The 24,372-nt window shown below is 37.0% G+C and overlaps 1 protein-coding gene across 1 annotated transcript in view; it reads left to right on the top strand.

Moving 5' to 3' along the window:
* Positions 1-24,372, top strand: part of LOC150106939 (oxysterol-binding protein-related protein 2-like) — a 138,801-nt gene that overhangs the window by 77,546 nt on the left and 36,883 nt on the right. Inside the window, exons 5-7 of the mRNA XM_090393509.1 lie at positions 40-216; positions 12,674-12,752; positions 19,932-20,050. Coding sequence (XP_090249635.1) covers positions 40-216; positions 12,674-12,752; positions 19,932-20,050 — 375 coding nt within the window. The remainder of the gene's footprint in view (positions 1-39; positions 217-12,673; positions 12,753-19,931; positions 20,051-24,372) is intronic.

Here is a 24,372-nt window from a genome sequence, read left to right as displayed (position 1 = left end):
AACCAATTCTACCATCTTCACATCTTTATTCTCTTGTAGGGAAGATATTGGATTCAGGATAGTCTGTGAGCAAGTTAGCCATCATCCACCAGTTAGTGCATTCCATGCTGACTCCACCCACTTCAACTTCTATGGATCCATTCATCCAAAATTGAAGTTCTGGGGAAAATCAATTGAAATCAAGCCGGAAGGAATATTTACTGTGGAATTGCTTAGGTAAATGTTTTCTAATATTTAACTTCTAAATGTGAATAGTTATAAAATGATAGTTCATAAGTTGATTATGTAACATTCCTTTGTTGATGAACAAAGGAATATTCCAGAAAGGAATATCAGTTTCTGGATTGGTCATCAATCCAGAAACTGATAGGCAAAGATTCTTCTCTTATTATTACAGCTTTGTGGAATTAGTTACCAATTTGAGTAAAATAACTTTCTATGCATTATACAGAGGCTCTGCTTTCTGCTTAAGGGGCATAGCTAGATAACTGACTTTAAGGATGTAGAATACTTGGGGAATTCTGAAATTTTGAATTGGGAATTCTGAGCTAATGTCCAATCCTCAACTTCTCATGGTGCACCCATATTAGGAGTTATCTGTGCAAATACTGAACAGTTGAGAATAGTTAGTAATTTGGTACTTAGCTAACCAAATTATATTCTGTATTGGCTTTAATAAGGAATATGTGGCATACAGATGAATGATTTTATTTTTAAAAATATTTCGTGATATTGCTGATCATTATTGGTAGTATTTTGCTTGTTTTGTGAATGTGTTTGTTTGGTCATCACATTGTGTAAACAATGTTTTACGTAATGTCATTGTTAATAATTATAATAATAATGGTGGCCCAGGTATCTTTGTTCGCAGAATTTAACACAAGCAATTTCATATGATGTTGTATGTTCAACATACTCATTACAAAAGATGAACTTATGGTAGATGTGAGAGTGTCAGAAGTAAGAAAATGAAGTGATGAATGTTAATGATGAAAGGCTTGACAATGAGCGTGTTCAAAAGCATGTAGGAGTGAATGATAGTAAACAAAATATTATTATTATTATGTGACGCCTCCAAGAACTCATGGAGGGAGGGCACATACTCTACAACTCTCCGTCTCCACCACTCAATCCACCAACTACAGCAAACTGCATCGATCTACATCAACTGCCCATCACCACCACTGTTTTCACAGACAATCACAAACATCCATGCTCAAGGCAGGATTCAAACCCGCAGCCTTTTGGGTGTAGAGCAGATACACTAGCCACTCGGCCAACCAGGCTATGCGAATGAGACTATGAAAGAAGTGGTTGAAGATAATGTGAATGACAAGCTGACAGTTATGAGAGAAATAGTATGCTTACATGAAGTCCTTCATAGGATAAAATATGAGTGACTTGAGAAGTGTCCAAAATGTGGTTGAGCAGGGAGGAGAATGAAAGGAAAAGTGAGTGAGAACAATAAGAAAGAGAAAGAAACTGAAAACATGAGAAAATATTATATTGAGATAAAAAATGTTCTAATGAGAATGACACAAATGCATGTTTCCCATGTTCAGAGATCAAGGATGTCAGTGAAACTGTTAGTAAGCAGTGAGGGGGAAGTAAATAAGTTGAATGTATTTGCAGACATGAATAGCTTGAAAGACAAGAGATATGCAATGAGAAAAGATATGAAAGAGTTATTAGAACTAAAAAAGAAGAGTGAGAGAGTAAGGATTGTTAGTCTGCTGCTATAGTATAATAAGAATGAATTGAGAAGAGGGGCCATGATTGTGAATGAGTCAATGAGAAAATTGTACAGGAGAATTAGTGTGCATATTATGTCTGGAATGAATTTGATGGTAATAAGAACTTGCATATGCCTAATGAATTGCATTTAAATGGTTTTGGAGTTAGATGTTTAGAGAACAAGTTGGTCATTGAGAAGTTAGAAGTGCAAAATTAGGAAAACTATAGAGATGTTGAGGATGGGGAGAATGCATCAAGCATGTGTCTAATCACCCTGAGAAAAATTGGTGTGTGTTCAGAAATTATCATGCAGTACCATTGGTGCACCCAGGGAGGGGGCCAAGGGGCCCTCCCCCCCCTCCCCCCCCCCCCAAAAAAAAAAGAAAAAGGAAAAAAGACTAGAAAATTTTCCAAAAATCTTTTCCTAATTAAAAATATTTTTTTTATTATTATTTATGTTGTGTCGTGTCTTCTATAACTATACTACTTATGAATTAGCAGTCACATAAGGTGGGAATAACCTCTGGCTCTCGGGAATCATGGCCATTGTGAACGCAAGGCGAACGAAGTAGTACTCGGGCGATACTTTGTTTGCCCGAGCCGGGCCAGAAATCATGGGTATCATCTATTGGCGATCACCACAGATGCTCAGTCATAGGTCGTATGCAATGCATAGTGTGTATCCTCAAATCGTCTACTTAACTCAGCCCCCCCAAGATTATCTTGAGTACTCACCCCCTCCAAGATTAAATCCTGAGTGCGCCACTGTGCAGTATAGTGCACAGCTTTCATATCTGAATGACTTGATAATTTCATTGTGTATGGATAATTGTAGGCCCAATGGAGCATTAAAATGCATGGAACATGAATGATGGATGCATCAGAAATAAAGAAGTGGAGGAGCTTTTGGCATTGATCAACTGAACCAACGGCAAATGGCATCATTGAAAGTTGGTTGACAGAATATAACATACACTGCCTTGCCTAAAGTATCCAGACACCCCTAGATATAATGTACTTGTCTCCTATAAAGCACTGCATGAGATCTGCTATAAAAGGAAGGTAACAGACATCCAGGGCAGCAGCTTTCTAGAACACAACTGTTTTCATGCTGGACATGTCAGCTAAGTGATTTTGAACAAGGCATGATCATTGGGTGCCGTGTAAGTGGCAAGGCCAACCATGAGATCAGTGTTCTGACCATGATCTCATGGTCAGAACAATTTCATGTACAGTGGATCATGGATCCACTGTACATGAAATTGTACAGAAATACAAGGAGCAAGGTGCTGAAACAGTCACACCATGATCAGGAAGATCATGTATCCTTTTGGACTGTGACAAATGGGATTGTCTGAGAGGTCACAACTCATAGGACCACTCTTCAGGCCATCACAGCTGCTGTATTAGTGGACCCGGAAGGTTCTCCTTCTACCTCCTGGTGTGGCCTATCAACATGAACAGTGCAGCATGCTCTTCATGAGATGGGGTTTTTTGAGTGGGCTGTGAAAATGAAGCCTTTAATCTCAGAGGCGAATACTTGGCGGTGTCAGCACTGGATTAGTGGCCAGTGGGTGAAAGTGATGAGAGTCACTTTACTCTCCACCAATAAGGTAGGATCGATGTGTGTGGATCGGGAGGCTTCCTCATGAGAGATATGACCAAGACTGTCTTGCTATATCCTTGCACCCTTGCACAATCCTTCACTTGCCCACAGTGGGCCCAATATCTACTGTGGGCAAGTGAAGATATGAGCAATGTTCATGGTATGGGCAATGTTCTGTTCTGCAGGTGTGGGCACGAGACAATGCCTCTAGGTACCAGGATGTGCTGGCTAACTATCTTCCTGGAGTGATGGTGAAGTTCTGTGGGAATGCAACTGATTGTTTCTTCCAGCAGGACAATACACCATGCCATTCTGTGCGTATAATACAAAGATGATTCACAGAGGTTGGCATTAATCTGTTGTCTTGGCCCTCCCAGAGTCCCTGATTTGAACCCGATTGAAGTGATTGATATGGAATATTCTGGCATATGCCTGTGCAAGCCACTTGTCACCAACCACCATCAATTGTTGGAATATTTGCAGGCTGAATAGTAACGTATCCCACCAGTTGTTCTGGTGGGATAAAGATATCCACAAAATTCTTATATAAAACACATTTCAGAATGCATAGTAAGAAATGTTCGTAAATTTCAACGTATTGCCACCTTTAACCCAGTTGGTAAAGCCTTCCCATCTATCACCCTTCTCCTCAAGACAAACATCCTTGTAGACAGCCTTCCACAATATGTTGCAGCAGTTATTGCTGCAAAGGATGGCCCAACATGTTATTGACTGCATCCATCATGTATGGCTTTCCAGACAAGTGGCGCCCAGATACTTTTGCCAGGCAGTGTAGTTATGAGAGGAAAAATGTAAAAGATAATGTATTTTCAGAAGTGGTGGGAATATTAGAGGAAGTAGGTAGGAGGAGGAGTATTGCTAATGAAAGCTGAAGAACAGCAACTACCAAAATTAGAAGTTAAGGAAGATTTTAATACTGAGGGAGATGGTACATTTGGGTCTGGTGTGAGATAGAGCTAGATAAAATATATTGTTAGTTGCTGCTGCAAACTCAAGGTAGCAATAATTTGACCACTATATATTTTACTGGAAAGATAAACTTTACAGACAAGTCTGAGGAACTACCATGGGTTCATCACTGTCCCCAAATCTGACAAATTTTTATCTACCAATGTTTGGAAGAAAAATTCTTAAATTTTAATTCAACACCATCTCTTTGGCAGTTCTGTGTGAATGACATATTTGCTATTTGGAAAAACACAGTGCGACAGATGATCCTTTCTACAAGAAATTAGTAAAATGTACACTTTTGAATAAAATGTACTTTGGAAAAGAAATCATCAGGAACAGTATCATTTTGGTTATTTTCCTTAAACTGATGACCCATCATATACCCCTGTGTACTGCAAACATATTTACAGGCCACTATATACCTCACTCTTCTCAAAAGTATGAAATTATTAAACCTTAAGCGTCTAGACCTTTTAAACGGTCACAATCCAGTAACTACTTATTGGCATCTCTACATCCTCCAAACAAAGAAGATATCCACAAAATTAATATCTTTCCTTGTTTGTCTCTAATGACACGCAGGGATTGCTTTTTTGTTACCATTGATTTGTTTTATAATCTGATAAAGTTGTCTAATTTGTCCATTTTCTGCAGCATGTTGTGCTTCTTTTGCTAATTCATCAATATATTTTCTCTTGTCGGCTCTTGCAGCTCTCTTTATGCTTTTATATAGTTCATTATAGCGATTGCTATGCACCTTATATAATTGTTCTGAATTTGTATTGTTCATTAATGATTTAATCTTTTTTTTTCTTCAATGATCTTCCAAGTTTCTGCAGTTAACCATTCTTTATTTTTCTTTTTTCTTTGTTTACCAATTACATCTTCAGCAACTTCATTATATGTATTCCTGAAGTTTTTCCAATATTCTTCTACCTTGTTGTTTTCTACTGTTACATCTTGATTTTCCTCTATTTCTAATATATTGAATCTGTTCTTTATTTCCAAAGCAAACTCTTCTCTTGTTTCTTTAATTTTTAATTTTTCAATATCAAATGCAGTTCTTGAACTTCTTTTCTTTCTTAATACACTTTGAAGTTTTAATTTCAACTTTGTCACTGACAAGAAGTGGTTAGAACCAACATTTGCACCACGTTTGACTCTCACATCAAGCATGGATCTTACGAATTTACTATTGATAGCAACATGATCAATTTGATTTCTTGTGCTGCCATCCGGTGCGATCCAAGTCAATTTATGTACTGTATTTCTTTATGCTTGAATTTACTTCCTCTAATGACAAAGTTGTTCATTTCACAAAAGGATACAAACATCATGCCATTTTCATTTCAGTCTCCACAATCCTCTAAACCTAAGGATTTTTCTTCTACACATGACCTTTTACCCACTTTTGCATTAAGATCACCAATGAGTATTATCATATCATGTTTTGGAATAGAATTTATTACTTTTTGGAGTTGTTCATAAAAACATTCTTTTATTTTTTCATCTGCATCATTAGTAGGTGCGTAAACCTGCACAACAGAAAGTTTGGTAAATTTGGAATAAAACCTGGCTTTTATATTACTGGTTCCCATTCCATCAGGCTTTTGGTTACTTTTGTGTTCAATATTTGTGCAACTCCTTTTTCATGCTTCTCCTCTGATCCAGAGTACAATATTGTCTTGTTGTCTTTAGTTATAAGTTTACCAAAACCAGTCCATCTGAGTTCACTGATGCCTAAAATGTCTATTTGTAATTGTCCATTTCATTTGTTACCTGCCTAGTTTTTCCTACTTGGTACAGTGTTTTGACATTCCATGATCCAAACTTTAAAATTTTTTGTGGCTTCATGAGTGACTCTTTCAACAACAAGGGTTCTGATAGGCTTCCCCCTTTGGTGTGCCATATATACGTTATTCACATCAGACCATCAGACCAGGCTAGATAGCCGTCTTCTGAGGGGCTCGCAAGTCACGTCTGTTGCCAGGAGCATTTGTTTATCCAGATTTGCAGTTTCCATTTATCAGATAATTTTTACAGGGAGGAGTGATTAGCCCTTCCCCCAACCCCCAAAGGGGACCCAGCTATACCCCCTGGGATTGGGTCTCCATTTATTGCCTCTTACGATATGCAGGAGTGCAGTTGGGGTATTCTGCTACCCATCCCAACATGGGGAAGTGACATTATACAAAAAGGAAATAAGCTAGATGTAAAAATTGTAGAACAATTTCTTTGACAAGTCACCTTGGTAAGGTGATGATGATGATGTTGACAGAAAGATTAAGAAACAATTGGAAGCATACCTTGCAGATGAGCAAGCAGGATTTAGGAAAGATAGAACTACAGTTGAACAGATTTTGACAATGCGGTTAATAGCAGAGAAAGCTAGGAGAAAAAACAAAAACATATATACAGTACTTGCTTTGTTGACTTTCATAAGGCATTTGACAGTATCGACCAGAAAGTGACATTAGCAGTGCTAGAATCCTATGGAATTGATAGAAAACTAATAGCTATATAAAAAGATGTGTATAAGAATGCAGTTGCAGCAATTAGAATAGGTGATAATTTAGTGAAATGGTTTAGAACAAGCAGAGGTACTTGATGGGGGGGGGGGGCAATATCACCAAGCATTTTCATTGCACATTTAGAAAGAGCAATGGATAAAATGAAGGAAGATGCAAAAGGAATGTCAGTACACAGGATGAGAATTAACAATCTGAGATTCGCAGATGACATTGTTATTATTGAAGAAGGTGAAAGAGAACTACAAAAAACATTGAAACTCTTAAATGAGGAAGGGAAGAGATTTGGACTTGTTATGAACTTGGAAAAAAGACAATGGTATTTGGTGAGAAGAACATGAAACAAAAGATACAAGTGAATGGAATTAATATAAAAAATGTAGAACAATTCACATATTTGGGAAGTAAAATGACATGTGATTTGGACTAAAAAAGAAATAAAGATCAGGATTTCAAAGGGAAGAACAAATCTGAAGGCCATAGATAACATCTGAAAAGTGAAGTGATCAGCCTGCAAACAAAACTAAGATACTGGAAACATGCATCTTAGCAGTGTACTGTATGGACTAAAATGGGGTAATAAATAAGGAATCAAGAAAAAGAATACAACAGATGCTGCAATTATTTGGATATATCTCAGAATGAGTGAGGATAGGAAGATAAAGATATTCATGTTTGGTATTATGGATGGTGTAAACAGAAGAGGTAGACCATACAGGGAATGGATAGACAACAGAAAGGACTGGTATGGAATGGGTTTACAGAAACTGCAATACTGTACACTGGACAAAAAAAGGTGGAAGAAGAAGTGAAGGAGGCATCGGACACCAACGGGAAGTAAGCCCATTTCTCGTGATGATGAATATGATTACTAACAATTAAGGAATTGACAGCGTACACTAGAAATATAAATTAAATAAACTTTAATATATACTTTCTGATATTTCAGCAAACGTCACATTGCCATCTTCTTGGGAACTTAATACAAAGACAAGTGCACACAAGTCTTTGTATTAAGTTCTCATTTGCTGTTACTACATAACAGCAAATTAGAACCAAAGCTAGGAAGCTAACATTTTCCTAACGTCCTGATGGTGGTCCCTGGCGGGCTATATTGGTAGTTCTTGGCCTTTGGGCTGAAGTTCTTCTGATAAATGTTTCCTAAATTTGGGGCAGTCTCATGCATCCAAATTTGTTGAGGTTTGGCATGTTCCTAAGGGCTGAGGCTGATTCCATGAATAGTCTTTCATATTTGAACTTGCTGCGGTGTATTACTGTGGCTTTTTTCCATCTTATTCTGTGGCGAGTATCCAGAGCATGGTCAAGCCCAGAGTGGCTGTACTGGTGAAATCGGATGTAATCCTTGTGTTCTGAGATTCTGATATTTGCTGTCCTGCCTGTTTGGCCAAAGTAGGACAATTTACAGCTGCAAGGGACCTGGTATACACCAGGTAGGTCTAGGAGAAGTGGTTGGTCTTTAGTGGAGTGGATAAGGGATGCCAATTTTCTATGTGGTCTGTAACAAGTGGTCAAGTCATGTTTTTTTAAGATTTTGTTGATTATTTCCGAGGTGCCTCGGATGTAGGGAATGGTGATGGATTTAGAGTAATCTTTTTTGTGAAGGTGGGGTGGAAAGGGGGGGTTATGGATAACTGGTTTAAGTATTTTTTTGGATTCATTTGGGGGGGGGGGGTAGCCATTGGCTGAGAAAGTGTCACGGATGTGATTTAGTTCAGTGGTTAGGGCTTGATCATTTGAACAGATTATTTTTGCCCTGTTGAATAGTGTCTTAATAACTCCATATTGTTGTGAGGGGGGGGGGGGGAGATGATGGGATTGTTGGTGAATGTATCTGCCTGTATGGGTGGGTTTTCTATAAACCAGTACAGCCACTCTGGGCTTGCAGACCACACTCTGAATACTCGCCACAGAATAAGATGGAAGAAAGCCACAGTAATACACTGCAGCAAGTTCAAATATGAAAGACTATTCATGGAATCAGCCTCAGCCCTTAGGAACATGCCAAACCTCAACAAATTTGGATGCATGAGACTGCCCCAAATTTGGGAAACATTTATCAGAAGAACTTCAGCCCAAAGGCCAAGAACTACCAATATAGCCCACCAGGAGGCACCATCAGGACTTTAGGAAAACGTTAGCTTCCTAGCATCGGTTCTCATTTGCTGTTATGTAGTACTTGTGCACACTTGTCTTTGTATTAAGTTCCCAAGAAGATGGCAACGTGACGTTTGCCGAAATATCAGAAAGTATATATTAAAATTTATTTAATTTATATTTCTAGTGTACGCTGTCAATTCCTTAATTATTAGTTATCATGTTTAACCAGCGTATAAGCCTCTCTACAAGTGATGATGAATAGTGCTTATATTAGCAATTTGTGACAAAGAGTGAAACACGTGCATTGTAAAATGCATGTGTTTCACTCTTCGGTTATATTCATATTTCTAGTGTTGTTCTTCAACCTGCACTGAAGATGTTTCATGAGACATGAAATGAAATATCTGTAATTTTCTTTTATTAAGAAAGTTATTTCTGATTGACACATTAAATGTAGAGTTAATTTGTATTAAAGCAGTTGCAATAAAAATGTAACACAGAGGATTCTTGCTCGAATGCAAAGAATTTTGACATTTTCATTGTTGTTGGTATGAGTAGAATTATAAATAAATAAAAGAAATTCATACCTAAAAATGTTGGTATGAGTAGAATTATAAATAAATAAAAGAAATTCTAGTTACCAAAAATCTCACAAAACACTTCTTTTAAAATAAAAGATAGCATAACATAATTATTATTATTATTATTATTGTTCCGGGAAACTCCAAGGAGTCGACAGACTCATCGAGGAAGGCCCTAACATCATGTCAAGAACAACTATTCAACATTCACACAGTATCTATCATACCTTGCCTTGAACTCATTCACGGTTGTAGCACCCACAACAGACTGTGGAAGCTTATTCCACTCATTCACAACTCTCCAAGTAAAAAACCTAGCTCTAACACCCTTGTCAACCACGCTCTTGCCCAGCTTCCATGCATGGCCCCTAGTCCTCCCACCACCAGTCATATTTTCAAAAATATCTTCTGGATCAATCTTATAAAAACCCTTCAGTAATTTGAATGTCTCAATCATATCACCCCTCCTTTGCCTATTGTCCAATTTCTGCAACCAACAAATCCTCAACCTATTCTCATAAGGTTCATTCCACAGACCTGCTATCATCTTGGTCACTCGTCTCTGGACCCTCTCCACTTCCTCCCCATCACGAAGAAACCCTGGTGCCCATAACTGGGCACAGAAGTCCAGATGGGGTCTTATCAAGGCTCAATACAGAGGAACAACAACTTGTTTGTCTCTGCATGTTAAAGTATTTTTCAGAAGCCAAGTGATTTGGTGAGCTGTTTTAGTCACCTTTGCAATGTGCCCCCTAAACTTCAACTCCCTATCCACCAACACTCCCAAATCCCTGGCCACATCAATCTCCTGGAGTACGGTTCCACCAATGCGATATACTGCTGCTATTCTTTTCATCCCAAAGTGCATAACCTTACACTTTGCCACATTAAACTGACATCCATTTTTCCTAGCCCAGTCCTCCAAACCATCCAAATCATCCTGTAAAATTTTGACATCCTGTGCACTCACAATTGCTCTACCCAACTTTGCATCATCAGCAAACAAGTGAACGCTTCCTCTCAAATCCTTTCCAATGTCATTGATGAACAAATTGAAAAGCAGTGGTCCAAGAACAGAGCCCTGCGGCACTCCACTAGTCACAAGACATCTTTTAGACTCCGCTCCTGAATAAACCACTCTCTGGTATCTCTCCTTCAACCACCCTCCTATCCATCTCACCAACCCTATATCTATCCCCATCTGCTCCAGTTTACTGATTAGGGTTCCATGTGGTATCCTGTCAAAGGCCTTGGCAAGGTCCAGTAGTATCACTGTAAACCCATTACCCCTATCCAGTTCAGCCATCACTGTGTTATAAAACGTGAGCAAGTTACTGAGTCATGATCTACCCTTCACAAAACCATGTTGTCCCCCATACAATATCCCATTTTCATCTATCCAATCCTGTATTCTTTTCTTGACTAATTTCTCTAAGACCTTGACAATGATTCCTGATATGCTAATCGGTCGGTAATTTACAACAGCAGTCTTGGAACCACCTTTATGCAGTGGAACTATTTTCCCCTCTTTCCACCCACTCGGGACTAACCCAGACCCGAGACTCAAATTAAACAAAATGGTCAAGGGTACTGACAATTCTTTAGCTGCTTCTCATACAACACGAGCTGGTATACCATCCAATCCCACAGATGTATTGACATTGAGGTTATGCAATAGACTACTCACCTCCACTTCATTCACCACAATTCCCATATAATCTACTGGTTTATTCGTTTCTGCAATGTCACCACCTGGATGATATATTCTTGCAAAGTGCTCACTCAGTAACTCAACTATCTCAACTGATTCAGCTACCTCCCTAACATCGGAATTCTTTAAAATCATTCTGCCATGTACATTTTTCCTTTTACTTGCTACATATCTAAAAAACTGTTTAGGATTCACTTTAGCCTGCATGGCCAATGTTCTTTCGTAATCCTTTTTTGCTTTTCTTACCACACTCGTCACCCTTCTGGCCTGCGCTTTATACTGTTCATGTGCCTGCTGGTCACCTTTCTCCTTAAATTCCCTCCATAGTTGTTTCTTTTTTTGCAGCTCAAGCTTAATGGTGCTATTCATCCATTTAACCCCTAGTTGATTAATTATTCGGACTCTAGGTATACAGTCAGCCATTGCTTCATGCAAGCACTTCTTAACTACCTCCCATGCACTATCAACTTCTAGTCCTTGCAGTTGTACATGCCATGGCACTGAACCAATCAAACCCCTAAGCTTGTCATACTTTCCAGCCCGATAATTCCACATGTACCCTGTCTTAATTGAAAATTCTACACCTTTAGCCACCTCTCAAGTCAAGACCCTATGATCACTCTCACCGATTGGTGGCAATGTGGTCATATTTGTTACAGCCAAATCCTCAGATGTAATTACTAGGTCAAGCACTCTCTGACCCCTAGTATTTTCCATTACATGCTGTTGCAGATAGTTATCCCTTAATAACTGCATAAAATCCAATTCCTTCCTCCCGTGTGTCCTCTCCTCACTCCAATCAATGCAACCATAGTTGAAATCTCCCATAATAATCACTCTCCTTCCACTCATTTCTTCTATTTGTTTGTGCATACTGTCAGCACCATCTTTTCCATCACCTGGTCTATAGCAGCACCCAATTGTATATTTAGTTCTGCTAGCCACAATCTCACACCAAATGGCCTCAAATGTGCTCTTTTCTCTATCCTACAATTCAACTTCTATTCTCCTTGGCTGTAGCTCATCAGCTATCATCAACAATACTCCTCCCCCCATTTTATTCTCTCTGTCGTTCCTGAACACACTATACCCATCACATTCAATACCACTGGCTATATCATCTACAGTCAGCCATGTCTCACTAATACCAATAACCTGTGGTCTGGAAGTGCCAACCATGGCCAAAAACTCTTCCTTAGAACTATATCTAATGTTCTAACTATATCTAATATCTAACTATATATAATGATTATTAGGTACAGTTTGCATGGTAAGCACTTTCTTTTATGAATAAATTTTCTTTTCTTATGCTTTTAAACAGTTTATATATTTTTTTATTTTCTTATATAGCATTCTAATATTATTGTTTAAAATATTCATGATCATTATAACAATTTTATTTTGCTGCCATTTTCTTCTATAGCCATAATGAAATATATACTTGGGCCAATGTCAACTGCTGTGTACATAATATTATTGTAGGAAAATTATGGTTTGAACAGGCAAGTATCATGATATTTCTTTCCATAAATTTTTTATTTTACATATCATTAAAACAATTTAAAAACATTTAAGCTGAACTTATAGATATAGTATTAGTATTGCTTCCGTTGAGTCCGAACTCATTGCAGGAGATCAATTCTCACAGACCACAATAACTATCATACCATGTTTTGAGCACATTCAATGTTGGAGCACTCACCACCCATCCCAGCAATGTATTTCACTCATTCACCACCTGCCAAACAAAAAATCTCTTTCAACTGTTTACTCACATGACCTTTGTACAGCCTCCAGGGATGATCTCTAGTTCTTACATCACCCATTATGCTATGCAGTAATTCCTCTTTTCTTTGGTAGGCTCCTCTCACCAGTTATATGTCTCAGTCATATTACCTCTCCTTCTCCTCCTATTCACTGAGCTCTGAAGATCACATTTCCTCAATCTGTCCTCATACTCAATATTCCAGACTTCTGAAACAGTCTTAGTTCTTTGCCTCTGCACATTCTTTCTCTCTCTCCAGTGTTTCCTTATCACCAGTATAGCTAGTTACCAGATCTGTGTACAGAAATCCAAATAAGGCCTAATTAGCACCTTATAGAGTGAAACCTTATCCAAAACCTTATCACCTTATCCATACCTATCAGCATTCTTCACATTATAACAGTGATTTATTGGGTAACTTCACAACTTTTGCAATGTGTCCCCCTGAACTTCAGTTCACTATACACCAAGATGTCTAGATCCCTTGCTTCCCACCTCCTGAAGCAAAGTTCCTCCAATGTGGTAAACCTCAATCCATCTTCTCTGGTCAAAGTACATAGCTTTACATTTAACAACATTGAAATGATATCCCCATTCTTCAGCCCAAATCACCAACTTATTCAAATCCTCTTGTGACAACAACATATCGGAATTTACTGACATTGCTCTTCTGAATTTAGCATTATCAGCAAACAACTGAATATCTCCTATCACACTACAGCTATTTAGTATATAAGTTAAACATCAGTTGGTCCTAGAACAGAACTCTACAGCACCCTACTTGTCACCTTCCTTTTTTGGGACATTGCATCGCCATATACAACTTGCTGGCTCCTGTTAGTCAACCAGCCTTGTATCAAGCTATCAAATGACTATCATTGTGTGTGCATGCATGCATGTGTGTTTGGATTTCTGTAAGCTGAAGAAAATAATGAACCATTTGAAAGATGTGTAACTAATGATGCTATGAAGCACAGATATTTGTTTGTTTTTCTATTGTGAAGTACTTTTTTATGTTAGGGAAGTATTGCAATTTTTAATTTACTAAAAATGTATCAGACGTGTCTTGTTCATGAAGCCATATTGAAACATCATTTGCGTATTGTAGCCAGACTGTTGGTTTTCAGTGCATGCTTTGTTCTCTGAATGTTCTGTATAGAAATTGGCCAAGGGGAAAGAGAGGAATTCATTTCAGTCCCATCTAATTGTATATTTTTCTTTTTCTTGTAAAGTAATTCAGGTGTACTATGAATTTGAATGATTCAAAAATGATGGGGTGAGGGAAGAAGTTGAGGGAAAGTCAAGGTGAGGATCTATTCTAGTCGTAGTACATAGTAAATAGAGATGTGATAGCAAAGCTAACCATGATATCTCAATTTTTTATAAAGGAGGGGATAGTTTCTTGTAATGGGGATAAGGGATTTGCAAACTGTTTGGCAGGTTATAAGTGGGACTGCCTATATTACTGATTTGTTATAGGACAAAGGGGGGTATTGGATTTGTGAATTTTTAGGGCACCATATATATCCAAAGTAATTTAGCCTTAATGTAGGTTTCCTTGTATTTATGATGTTTATTGAGCTGGGACACAATATTTTTTAAAATAATTTTTGAACCATGTTCTTTTGTATATTAGTGTTATCCTAGTCTAAAATTTGTTAAGATAAATGATCTTTTAATAGGTTATTCACTTTTTTGTTATTATTATTATGTGACACCTCCAAGGGATCTAAAAATTAATTGCAAGGGGGCATTCTGCTCCATTATATGCCATTTACCATCTCCACAACTTAATCCAAACACATATTGCCACAACCATTCTTGATGTGACATTAAATTAAGAATTATAAACATGTTAACACAAGAATATTTTAATGTTTGCCAAATATTTCAGTCTGAAACTAACAGACTATCCTCAGTGGCTTGATAGGAACAGTTTTTACAAGGTGGAATACAAACAATTGATCATTCAAAAGTAGAATGAGCCGCATGATGTTACATTGCTAAGCATTAAAGAGAGGTAAATTTCATCAGAGCGACGAATAAATGATAGATATTAATTCACAGTTTCACATAACAATCTTAATTTATAAATTCAATTAAAGATAACATTAGACTAATGTAAGAATTAAAGGTCTCAATTAAAAAAAAATAATTTTTTTTTTTTTTTTTTAGTGTGTTATCAAGATTAAATTTTTTCATATTTTTGACAAGGATATACAGTAATTTCGATTTGAGTTAGGGTGTTGAAGTAAGGCCTCAGCACTCTCTTTGAATAGGCATTCGAATTTATAGCAACATCTGTGTAGAAGGCGAGTCTTGGACCAGAGAATGTTGTGGCTTGTCTCTATCCCTTGCTGCACCAATCCAGAACTTATCGGATTTGTTGTGAAGAATGTATGATTGATGTTCTTGTATTCTTTTTTCTATAGAGTGTCCGGTTTGTCAAAAGTACGACTGATTGCAATTACAAGGTACTTGATAGACACCAGGCAGAGACATAGTTGAGCGTTTATCTTTAGAAGAGGGGAAACAGGCGGATATTTTGTTAATAGGGATATAAGTGGCTGTTAAATCATATTTCTTCAGAATTCTGGAAATTGGTTCTGAAATCCTGGAAATATATGAAATTGGAACTCGACGTAAAAAAAAAAAATTTTTTTTTTAATTGAGACCTTTAATTCTTGCATTAGTCTAATGTTATCTTTAATTGAATTTATAAATTAAGATTGTTATATGAAACTGTGAATTAATACCTATAATTTATTTATCACTCTGATGAAATTTACCTCTCTTTAATGCTTAGCAATGTAACATCACGTGGCTCATTCTACTTTTGAATGATCAATTGTTTGTATTCCACCTTGTAAAAACTGTTCCTATCAAGCCACTGAGGATAGTCTGTTAGTTTCAGACTGAAATATTTGGCAAACATTAAAATATTCTTGTGTTAACGTGTTTATAATTCTTAATTGTCACAAGAACTATCTACATACAGTGTCACAACTACACAGTGCCATCTACCACACACCACCGATTGTATTTTTTGTCTGTAAATTGTGTGTGTTCTTTTGGTCAATTTGTCTCTATGTGGGATGATAAACCTGACTATCTGGGAGGAAAAAACCCTGCTACCTCCATTGAGGTTGCTAACTCATCGAAGAGCACACAGTGTACTGTTGTTCTTCCAGTTGTGCTATTCTATGGAGGCACTTAATTCTGATTATATTCTGATTGATTCATTATGACAGTACTTTATCTTTATCAGCTTTAGTTATAATAATTTTCCTTGTCAATGTATAATGTTTCTACGTTGTTGTATAAATTTGTTTTCCCTCCCCAAATTGACTCCCTTAATAGTAATGATAAGTTTTTTAAGAATTCGCTTTCTTTTTTTGTGGAATATTGCTTTTAGGAGGATTGGATTTAGTCTGGATGTTCTCTACATCTAAATGCCACTGTTGGTCACTGTGGCAAGTAAATTATTAATCTTGCATTCAATATCCATCATAATTTCTAATTTAGATACCTTCTGTGTGATGTGATGTGATGGCAATTAAGATGTGACCAAGGATGTTGACAGGTTCTTCTGTTAGGGAAAATAAATTAACCACTGCAAGTCTGTCATAGCTGCCTGGCACACTTTCAGTTTTGAAGGATTTTGAATTTTTTAATGGCTGTCAGTGATATTAGCAACTTTATTGATTTTTTCCCCTTCTTTTAGTGTTGTTCCTAAAGTTAGTATATAATGGATGTTGCCAAAATTCAGTCCTTTCAACAGTTCTGAAAATGCACTTATTAATACCTCGGACACCAACTCCACACAACTGATCATGTTTTAATAATAACCATGAAATAATTACTATATTTTTCTTATTCAGAAAATAACTGTTGTATAGTTAACTTGAAAACAGATTTTAGATGTTTCAAATCTTAATTTGAAACATCTAAATTAGTAATTTTAAGCTGCAGTCTTGCAAGACATGATTTGAAGAACATCTGACCATTGTAAAAGATAAATTCATTTTAATTACTTAAACATTAATTAACTGGTATTTCATTTTGTGTTTCACAAAACATCATCAGTTTTGTATAAAAGAATGATAGAAAATTTGAATCAAAATCTAAAACACCAAATAGTGGTTAACTCACATACAGTCAATGTGCATCCCAGGTTTAAAACTTAACACTATTAGGATCCCAATGATGGTATTGGGAAATTTAATAAAATTTTCCAATACAATCGTTGCAGTTATTTTTGAATAGCCCAAAGTGGCCGAAACCTCCTGAGAAATGAAAGCGCTACCAAAAGCCAACAAAAATTGTATTATAATGAAGATGAGAATGACATCCTAACAAGATTAGTGATGGAAGGGTATGATGTGTTTTGTGAAAAGACAGGGTAAAGAGTGAGGGGGAGTGCTATTGATGACAGAGAAAGAGTTTTGGAGGATTTTATGTCCATACAAAGCAGAGATGCAAGTGGGAAATAGTGCCAGTGATTTTGAGGCAGTGTGGTGTGAGATAGAGGTGAATAGAATGAAATATTTAGTTGGATATTATAGACCTGGTAATGTGGATAGTAGTGACTATTAAATGCATAATCAAATTAGCCAAGCAAATAAGAGAAGAGTGATCATTATGGATGATTTTAATTATGGCAATATAGACTGGGATGATAAGATAGTAACTGGAAGTAAAGAAAATAAGTTTCTTGAGTTTTTGAGGTACAACTACCTCAGACGGTATGTAACAGAGGGCACGTGAGGATTAAGGGTCTTGGATTTGATCACCTCATCAGAGAATGTAATTATAAATGAGGTGTCAAATCACCCTCCAGTTGGTAAGAGTGACCATAAAGATCGTTACCAGCAGTGTGGGGGCCACTGTGAGAAAAGGGTATATGTGGAATTACAACGCTGGTGATTATGAGGAGCTCAGGAGACAAATTGCAGGTATAACATGGAATGAGGAATCAGCTAAAAAGGAGATCAATGCAGCTTGCGGGATATTCAAGAATTGTCTAGTAGAAGCGATGTCTAAATATATTCCAAGGCAGAAGGTTAAATAAGGTAGGAGTGAAATGCTTGAATGAAGATATTAAGCATGCAATACAGAGGAAAAAGGCATTATGGAGGCAGTATAAGAGAAGTGGTAATAATCAATTCCATGAAGATTACAAAAAGCAGGCAATAAGAGTGACTTGGTTGATAAGGGGAGCAAAAGTGAAGTATGAGCAACAATTGACTAATGAAGCCGAAAAGAATCCTAGGGAGTCCGTTTGATATGTAGCTAGCAAAAAAATTTTTGAAGGATGACATTGATTGGAGAAAATGGTATAACAACAACTGCTGTGGAAGATATAGCGTAGATACTTAATGAGCGGTTCATAAAGGTCTTTCATTGTTGTGAATGTGACATCATGGAGAACTTGAGAGCAGTTGATGATGAGGAGGAAAGACTGACTGTAAGTGAGCAAGAGGCATTTGGGGAATTGAGCAAACTTGATGTTAATAAGGCTGTGGAATTGATGATGTATCACTGCATATTTTGAAAGAATGTGCAAGGGAGTTGGCATCTGCCTTGACATATTTGTTTAATATGAGTCTTACATTGGGTAAGTTCCAAAGGAGTAGAAGTAAGGAAGGCAAGATTGTACTGCTTCATAAAGGAGGTGACAGAATTCAATCATCAAATTATAGGCCAATCTGTGTGTCAGGTGTCGTGTTTAAAGTGTTGGAAAGGCTGGTGTGAATCAGGATCCAGAATTGGTTTGACAAAAGTGGTATTATCTTTCATGGACAGCACCGATTTGTTAAAGGGAGATCATGTTTTAATAATCTACTTATTACAATAAGGTGACAGGAGTATTGTATGTTGGTGATGGATACATAATATTATACTTAGAACTTGCAAAAGCTTTTGATAGATTACCATATACCATAGTCAAACTAGAGCAGATAGGGTGGACATTAGACTAGTGCATTTTATTGGAGATAGGCTGTCCGATAGGTATCAACAAGTTGTATATGAGGGAGCAATATCCCAGAAGAGGAAAGTGATGTGCCTCAGGGGTCTGTTTTAGGGCCATTACTGTTTTACCCGTATGTTAGTGATATTGATATCGGCTAAGATTTGGATGGGGATATTAATTTGTTTACAGATGATGCAAAGTTGGGACGAACTATGAAGAATAGAGAAGATGTTGTGGCCTTACAAGAAGACTTGAATAGATTGAGTGAATGGGCACAGGAATGGGGATGCCAGTTCACTGTTGCAAAATGTAAGGTTTTAAAATTTGGGAAAACAAAGATGGGATGTAGAATTTACGCTTGGTGGGGATATATTGTTGGAGGTGGGGGAAATAAGATATCTTGGGGTGATAGCGGATAAGGATCTAAAATTTAGGGTACTCATTGCCAAAATTTTGAGGACAACACAACAAATTCTGGGAATGATGCGAATGAAACTGACTTGTAGAAAAAAGGAGATTCTTGTTCTATTGTATTAGGCCACACATGGACTACTGTGCACAGATTTGGTCACCTGGTGTACAAAAGGATGAAGTTATGTTGGAATGGGTCCAGAGGTGACTGATAAGTTAATTTCTGGTCCCTGGAATGTCGAATATGAGAGAAGGTTGAGTCTAGTGAAGTGAAGTATGCAATTTACAGAGTCTAGTGGATAGGAGGAAGAGGAGTGATGTGATAGAAACCTAGAAGTTAGTAGGGATGTATGTCTTATATAGCAGCATAGACCAACCATCTGATGACACAAACATATATATATATCAGTATGTTTTATTCTGAAACAGGGAGTATTCGATATTTATTTTAGCATAGTATATGTTTGTCAAACAGAAATTATCTTCATGAAATATAGCTTAGTTTCTGCTAATGTATTTTTTTATCCATAGTATGGAGTTATGGAGATCGTGTGTCACACATCTGGTTTGTGTGCTCATCTGAATTTCAAGCCTGCTGGGTGGTCATATAAAGATCTTCACCGTATTGAAGGATTTGTTCTTGATCCAGAGTAAGTGTTCTAAAAATTTTAATACAAATGTTTATAATATGGAATTGTAATTAATACTCATTCATTAAAGTTAATTGTTTCTCTAGTACTACTCTAACTGTTGCCATTTTACATCAGTTTTTTTTTTTTTTTTTTTTAGTCTGTGGTCACTGCTATAAAATTTATTATGGCACTTTATATTCCTTGCAAATTCCAAATATTCCTGGTTATGAAATATTGCTCCCATGTTTAGGGAGGTCTACCCAAAATTGCCTTGAAAATTCTTAGCTTCATTCAAAACAAAAAAATCATACCAATGATCGATTCTTTACCAACTCATTCTGCTGTAGTAACACATTATGTGCTCTGTGCCTCTTCTACAGACATAGAGGAGATTTAAATTAAATGAGCTGAATAGTGTTCAATTCCACGAGCAGTGCTCATCAAGCTTAGCATCTGTAGTTTTACTACTCTCCTTAAACCTCTTAAATTCCAAGAAGTAATCAATCAGTATAAAATTTTCAGTTAAATATCAGGCTCATCATACCAACTTTCATTCATTTCTGCTACCTCCTTCCAGAAATATTTCCAAAAAATTGTAGTCTTCCAGTATTTAAAAAAAAAAATGTGTATGTGCGTACACGTACTACAGTAGAGCAACTCTCTAGGCACCATAAACATATTCATTATAATGCCATGTTTCCTGCAGTGAATTTAGAGTAAAAACACTACTCCACCACTCCATTCCCATGAAAGACAAGAAATTGTGAGAAGTAAAACAAACCTAATTGCCAGAAATAAAAGAAATCATGGGAAATAACAAAAGAAATCACAAAAAAACAAAGGAAATCAGTAGAAAAGAAGAAATATCACGTGGAAACAGAACAAATAAAATCATGAGAAATAGAACAGAAGAAATCACAAGAAATGGAATAGTGGAAATGATACAAAATCGTCCATTGACAAAGAACACAAAGAATTTGCTGGAACTATATACGAAGCACACAACTTGACAATTTCATAGCATGCTACACATGTGTGACTTATGCGTCTGGTGTTTTAAAAATGTATACAAAGTGAAGAATAGGAACATGTATGTATGTATGTATGCATTAAACATAAGCAGTGGTGGGAAGTACTGGGTAACATAGTGTTTTAATGGATTCAGCAGCAGTGGAGATAGTGCTTCAAACATGGGTGAGTGCCAACTTGTGGATACTAGTAGCATGGAGGGAAAGAGAACATAAAAAACATGTTTATGGATTTGACCTTAAGGTATGGCAGAGGAAGGTGTTTTGTTTGATCATCATGATTGTGTGAGTGAATGTCAGGTGAAGGCAGGATGTGTAGAAAGAGAAATAGAACTGCTGAGAAAGGAGATGGAGAACAAATAGACTGAGTTTAGGAGGATGGAGAGATGACCTAGTGCAAGGAGTATGAGAAATGTGAGAAAAGGGCATGAGAGAGAGAGATGAGATGAGAGCAAGGAGGGGAAAGTGAGAGAGATTGAAATCAGAAAGGGTCAGAATTCCAGTGAGAGAGAGAGAGAAAGAAATTGAATCTGTTTAAAGTATCATGCTTGAAGATTTGTTGATTTGGGGTGTATAGAGTAGAGTGCTTGCCAGGAAGAATGACAGAGAGTGTGGCAGTGAAATGAGGAGAAATGTAAAGGAGATTATAATAATAATTGTGTAAAATGACATTCATATAAGGAGATGATAATAATAATGATTGTGTAAAATGACATTGATATGAAAGATAGTGCAGCAGAAATATATTTAAGGGAATATAGTGAGTGTGTCTTCTTGGTATGATAATGCAGAGTGGAAGAGAAGAGCAGTGATAATGAATGAAATAATATTGAGAATGTGTAGGAAGAGGGGATATGTATGAAGCATGTTTAAGGATAGAAGGAAGCTGTATGCCTTCTCAGAGTAGAGAATCAGAGAAAAAAATATAATATTAGCTTTGAGAGCATATGCCATGAGAAGTTTATAGGAGAAGATATTTAATGGGATGTTGCTATAGACCAGGAAGTATAGATGGTAATGACCAGGAAATGTTCTGGCAAATTAGGGTGAGTGCCAACACCACTCTGGCAAGTGCAAAGCAAGTGATTATTATGGAGCCTTCATTTATAGCAATATAAACTTGGCAGAGGAGTAGCATACAGTATTAAATTTTTTAACTTTTTAGGGGCAATAGCCAGTATGTGGTGGAAGGAACATGAGGATCAAGAGTTTTGGACTTGGTCATGGCATCAGAGAATCGGATTGTGACTGAGATGTCATACATATCCCCTGTTGGTGAAAGTGACCACGTAGGCTTGGAGAATGAACAGGCAAGTAGCGGTATCAAGACAGAAGGAATGTATGTGGAATTATAAAGCAGGGACTTAGAAACTAGCTTGTGGGTACAATGGATGAAAGAATTTGAAGGAAGAGGGAGGGGGGAGAAGGGCATTGATACCTAGGTGATATTTAAGAAGAAAAAAAATGTTTGACAGCAGTGGCGGTTTGCATACCTAAAGTGAAGAAGATACAGCAATTTAGAGTCAAATGGATGACTCTACAGAAATTAAGCAGGAATTAAGATGAAAGATATTATGGAAAGCACATAAAGGGTGAGGTGGAGAACAGCTGCATGAGGAAAATAAGGAGAGAAAAATTAGAATACAAGAAGAGATAGCACTGCAATTCAAGGAGAATCACAGGAGTTTTTTGCTATGTGTGCAGTAGGAGTCTGTTACTTGTCAAGACTCCAACATTATCAGATCTTATATTTCTATCGTCTAAGGCACTTTGTACCGTATGAATCCCTATATCTTGATCTTCCTCTGGGTCGTTCACCTGTCATCCTGGCAGAGAACACTTGTTTTGCTAATCTTTCCTCACCAATTCTTTAAGTGACCATACTACCTGAGATTAGCTCTGCTAACGCATTCCTGGATGCTGACAATGTCAAGTTCTTTCCTAATATCCTTGTTTTTAATATGATATTGCCATTGATGCCATCTGTTCATGCCTCTAATCTTTCTCAGGACTCTCATATCTGCAGTCTCTAGTCTTTGGTCAAGTGTTTTACTTCTGACCCAGCTTTCAGATCCATAAGTTAAAACTGGTTTGAACACTGTCTTGTATACAGCTAATTTAGTGTTCCGACTAATTTCTCTCTTATTCCATATGAATTTATTCATTTGACTTCCTACCATACCAGCTTTGTTGATTCTGTCTATTTACATATTTAATTTACCTCTGTACACAATTTCATACAAACTGATTGAAGTAGGAGGAAACATCCAACAAGAGTAATGAACCCATTACTCTTGCTGGATGTAGGCAGGACTTTGGTGACCAATGCAGATGACATACTTGAGCTATTTAATGATCATTTTATTATAAAGTGTTCCATCCTAGAAAAACAGGCTTTCTTAGATGTTAGCAAGGCAGAATGACTAGATCGAATTATGCCATGTGTTTTAAGGAAATGTTCTGTGGAACTGACTGTACCATTAACCTGGCTGTTTAATGAAAATTTTGCAACAAGGCAAGTTCCTGAAGAGTGAAAGGAGGGCAAGATAGCTATTGCATAACATTGGTGTAGAATAGAAGTATCAAACTATAAGCCAGTTTCTGTTTCTTCTGTAGTTGTTAAGATTTTGGAGAAATTGGTGAGAACTTTTATGCGGTAGATGAGCTCAATATTATTTATGCAGGCTAGTATGGATTTGTTAAGTAATATGGATTTGTTTTAGTAATCTGGTTGCCTTTTAAAATAGAGTAACAAGTGCAGTGGATGAGGGCAAGGCATACACTGTCAGCTTTTTTTTTTTTTTTTTGCAAAGACATTTGACAGGATACCACATGACAAGTTGGTTTTTAATTTCCAGCATATGGATTTGGATATTATTATTATTATTATCCTAAGATTTCATGGAGTCAGACTCATCTACCAGGTCCTTTTTGTCATACACACAACTCATCATACCATGCCTTAAACACATTCAAATTCTTTGCAGACACCATGCTCTCAGCAGTGCATTCCAATCATTCACAACTCTTCATGCAAAAAACCTTCTTCTCACTCCCTTGCTCACCCACTCCTTACATAGTTTCCTGGAATGCGCTCTTGTTTTCTCCCAGTCTCCCACCATTTATGAAAAACTTCATCATCATCATCAAATTCCTGATATGTACCCTCAAGGGGTGTACAGGAATGATAGTACTACATGAAAAATTTACATCATTACTAACTTCCTATCTACAAATTTCCTCCAAATCAGTCTGTTAGGGGTGCTTAAGGGTCAGAGCTGTATAACTGAGAGGAGACCTCCACATAACCTT

The sequence above is a fragment of the Typopeltis vanoorti genome, chromosome 5 (assembly GCF_054136105.1).
Source record: "Typopeltis vanoorti isolate ZY-2024b chromosome 5, IOZ_Tvanoo_1.0, whole genome shotgun sequence".
Classification (NCBI taxonomy): Eukaryota; Metazoa; Arthropoda; class Arachnida; order Uropygi; family Thelyphonidae; genus Typopeltis; species Typopeltis vanoorti.
The sequence above is the reverse complement of the archived record's forward strand: the minus strand, read 5'-3'. Positions and strand labels throughout refer to the sequence as shown.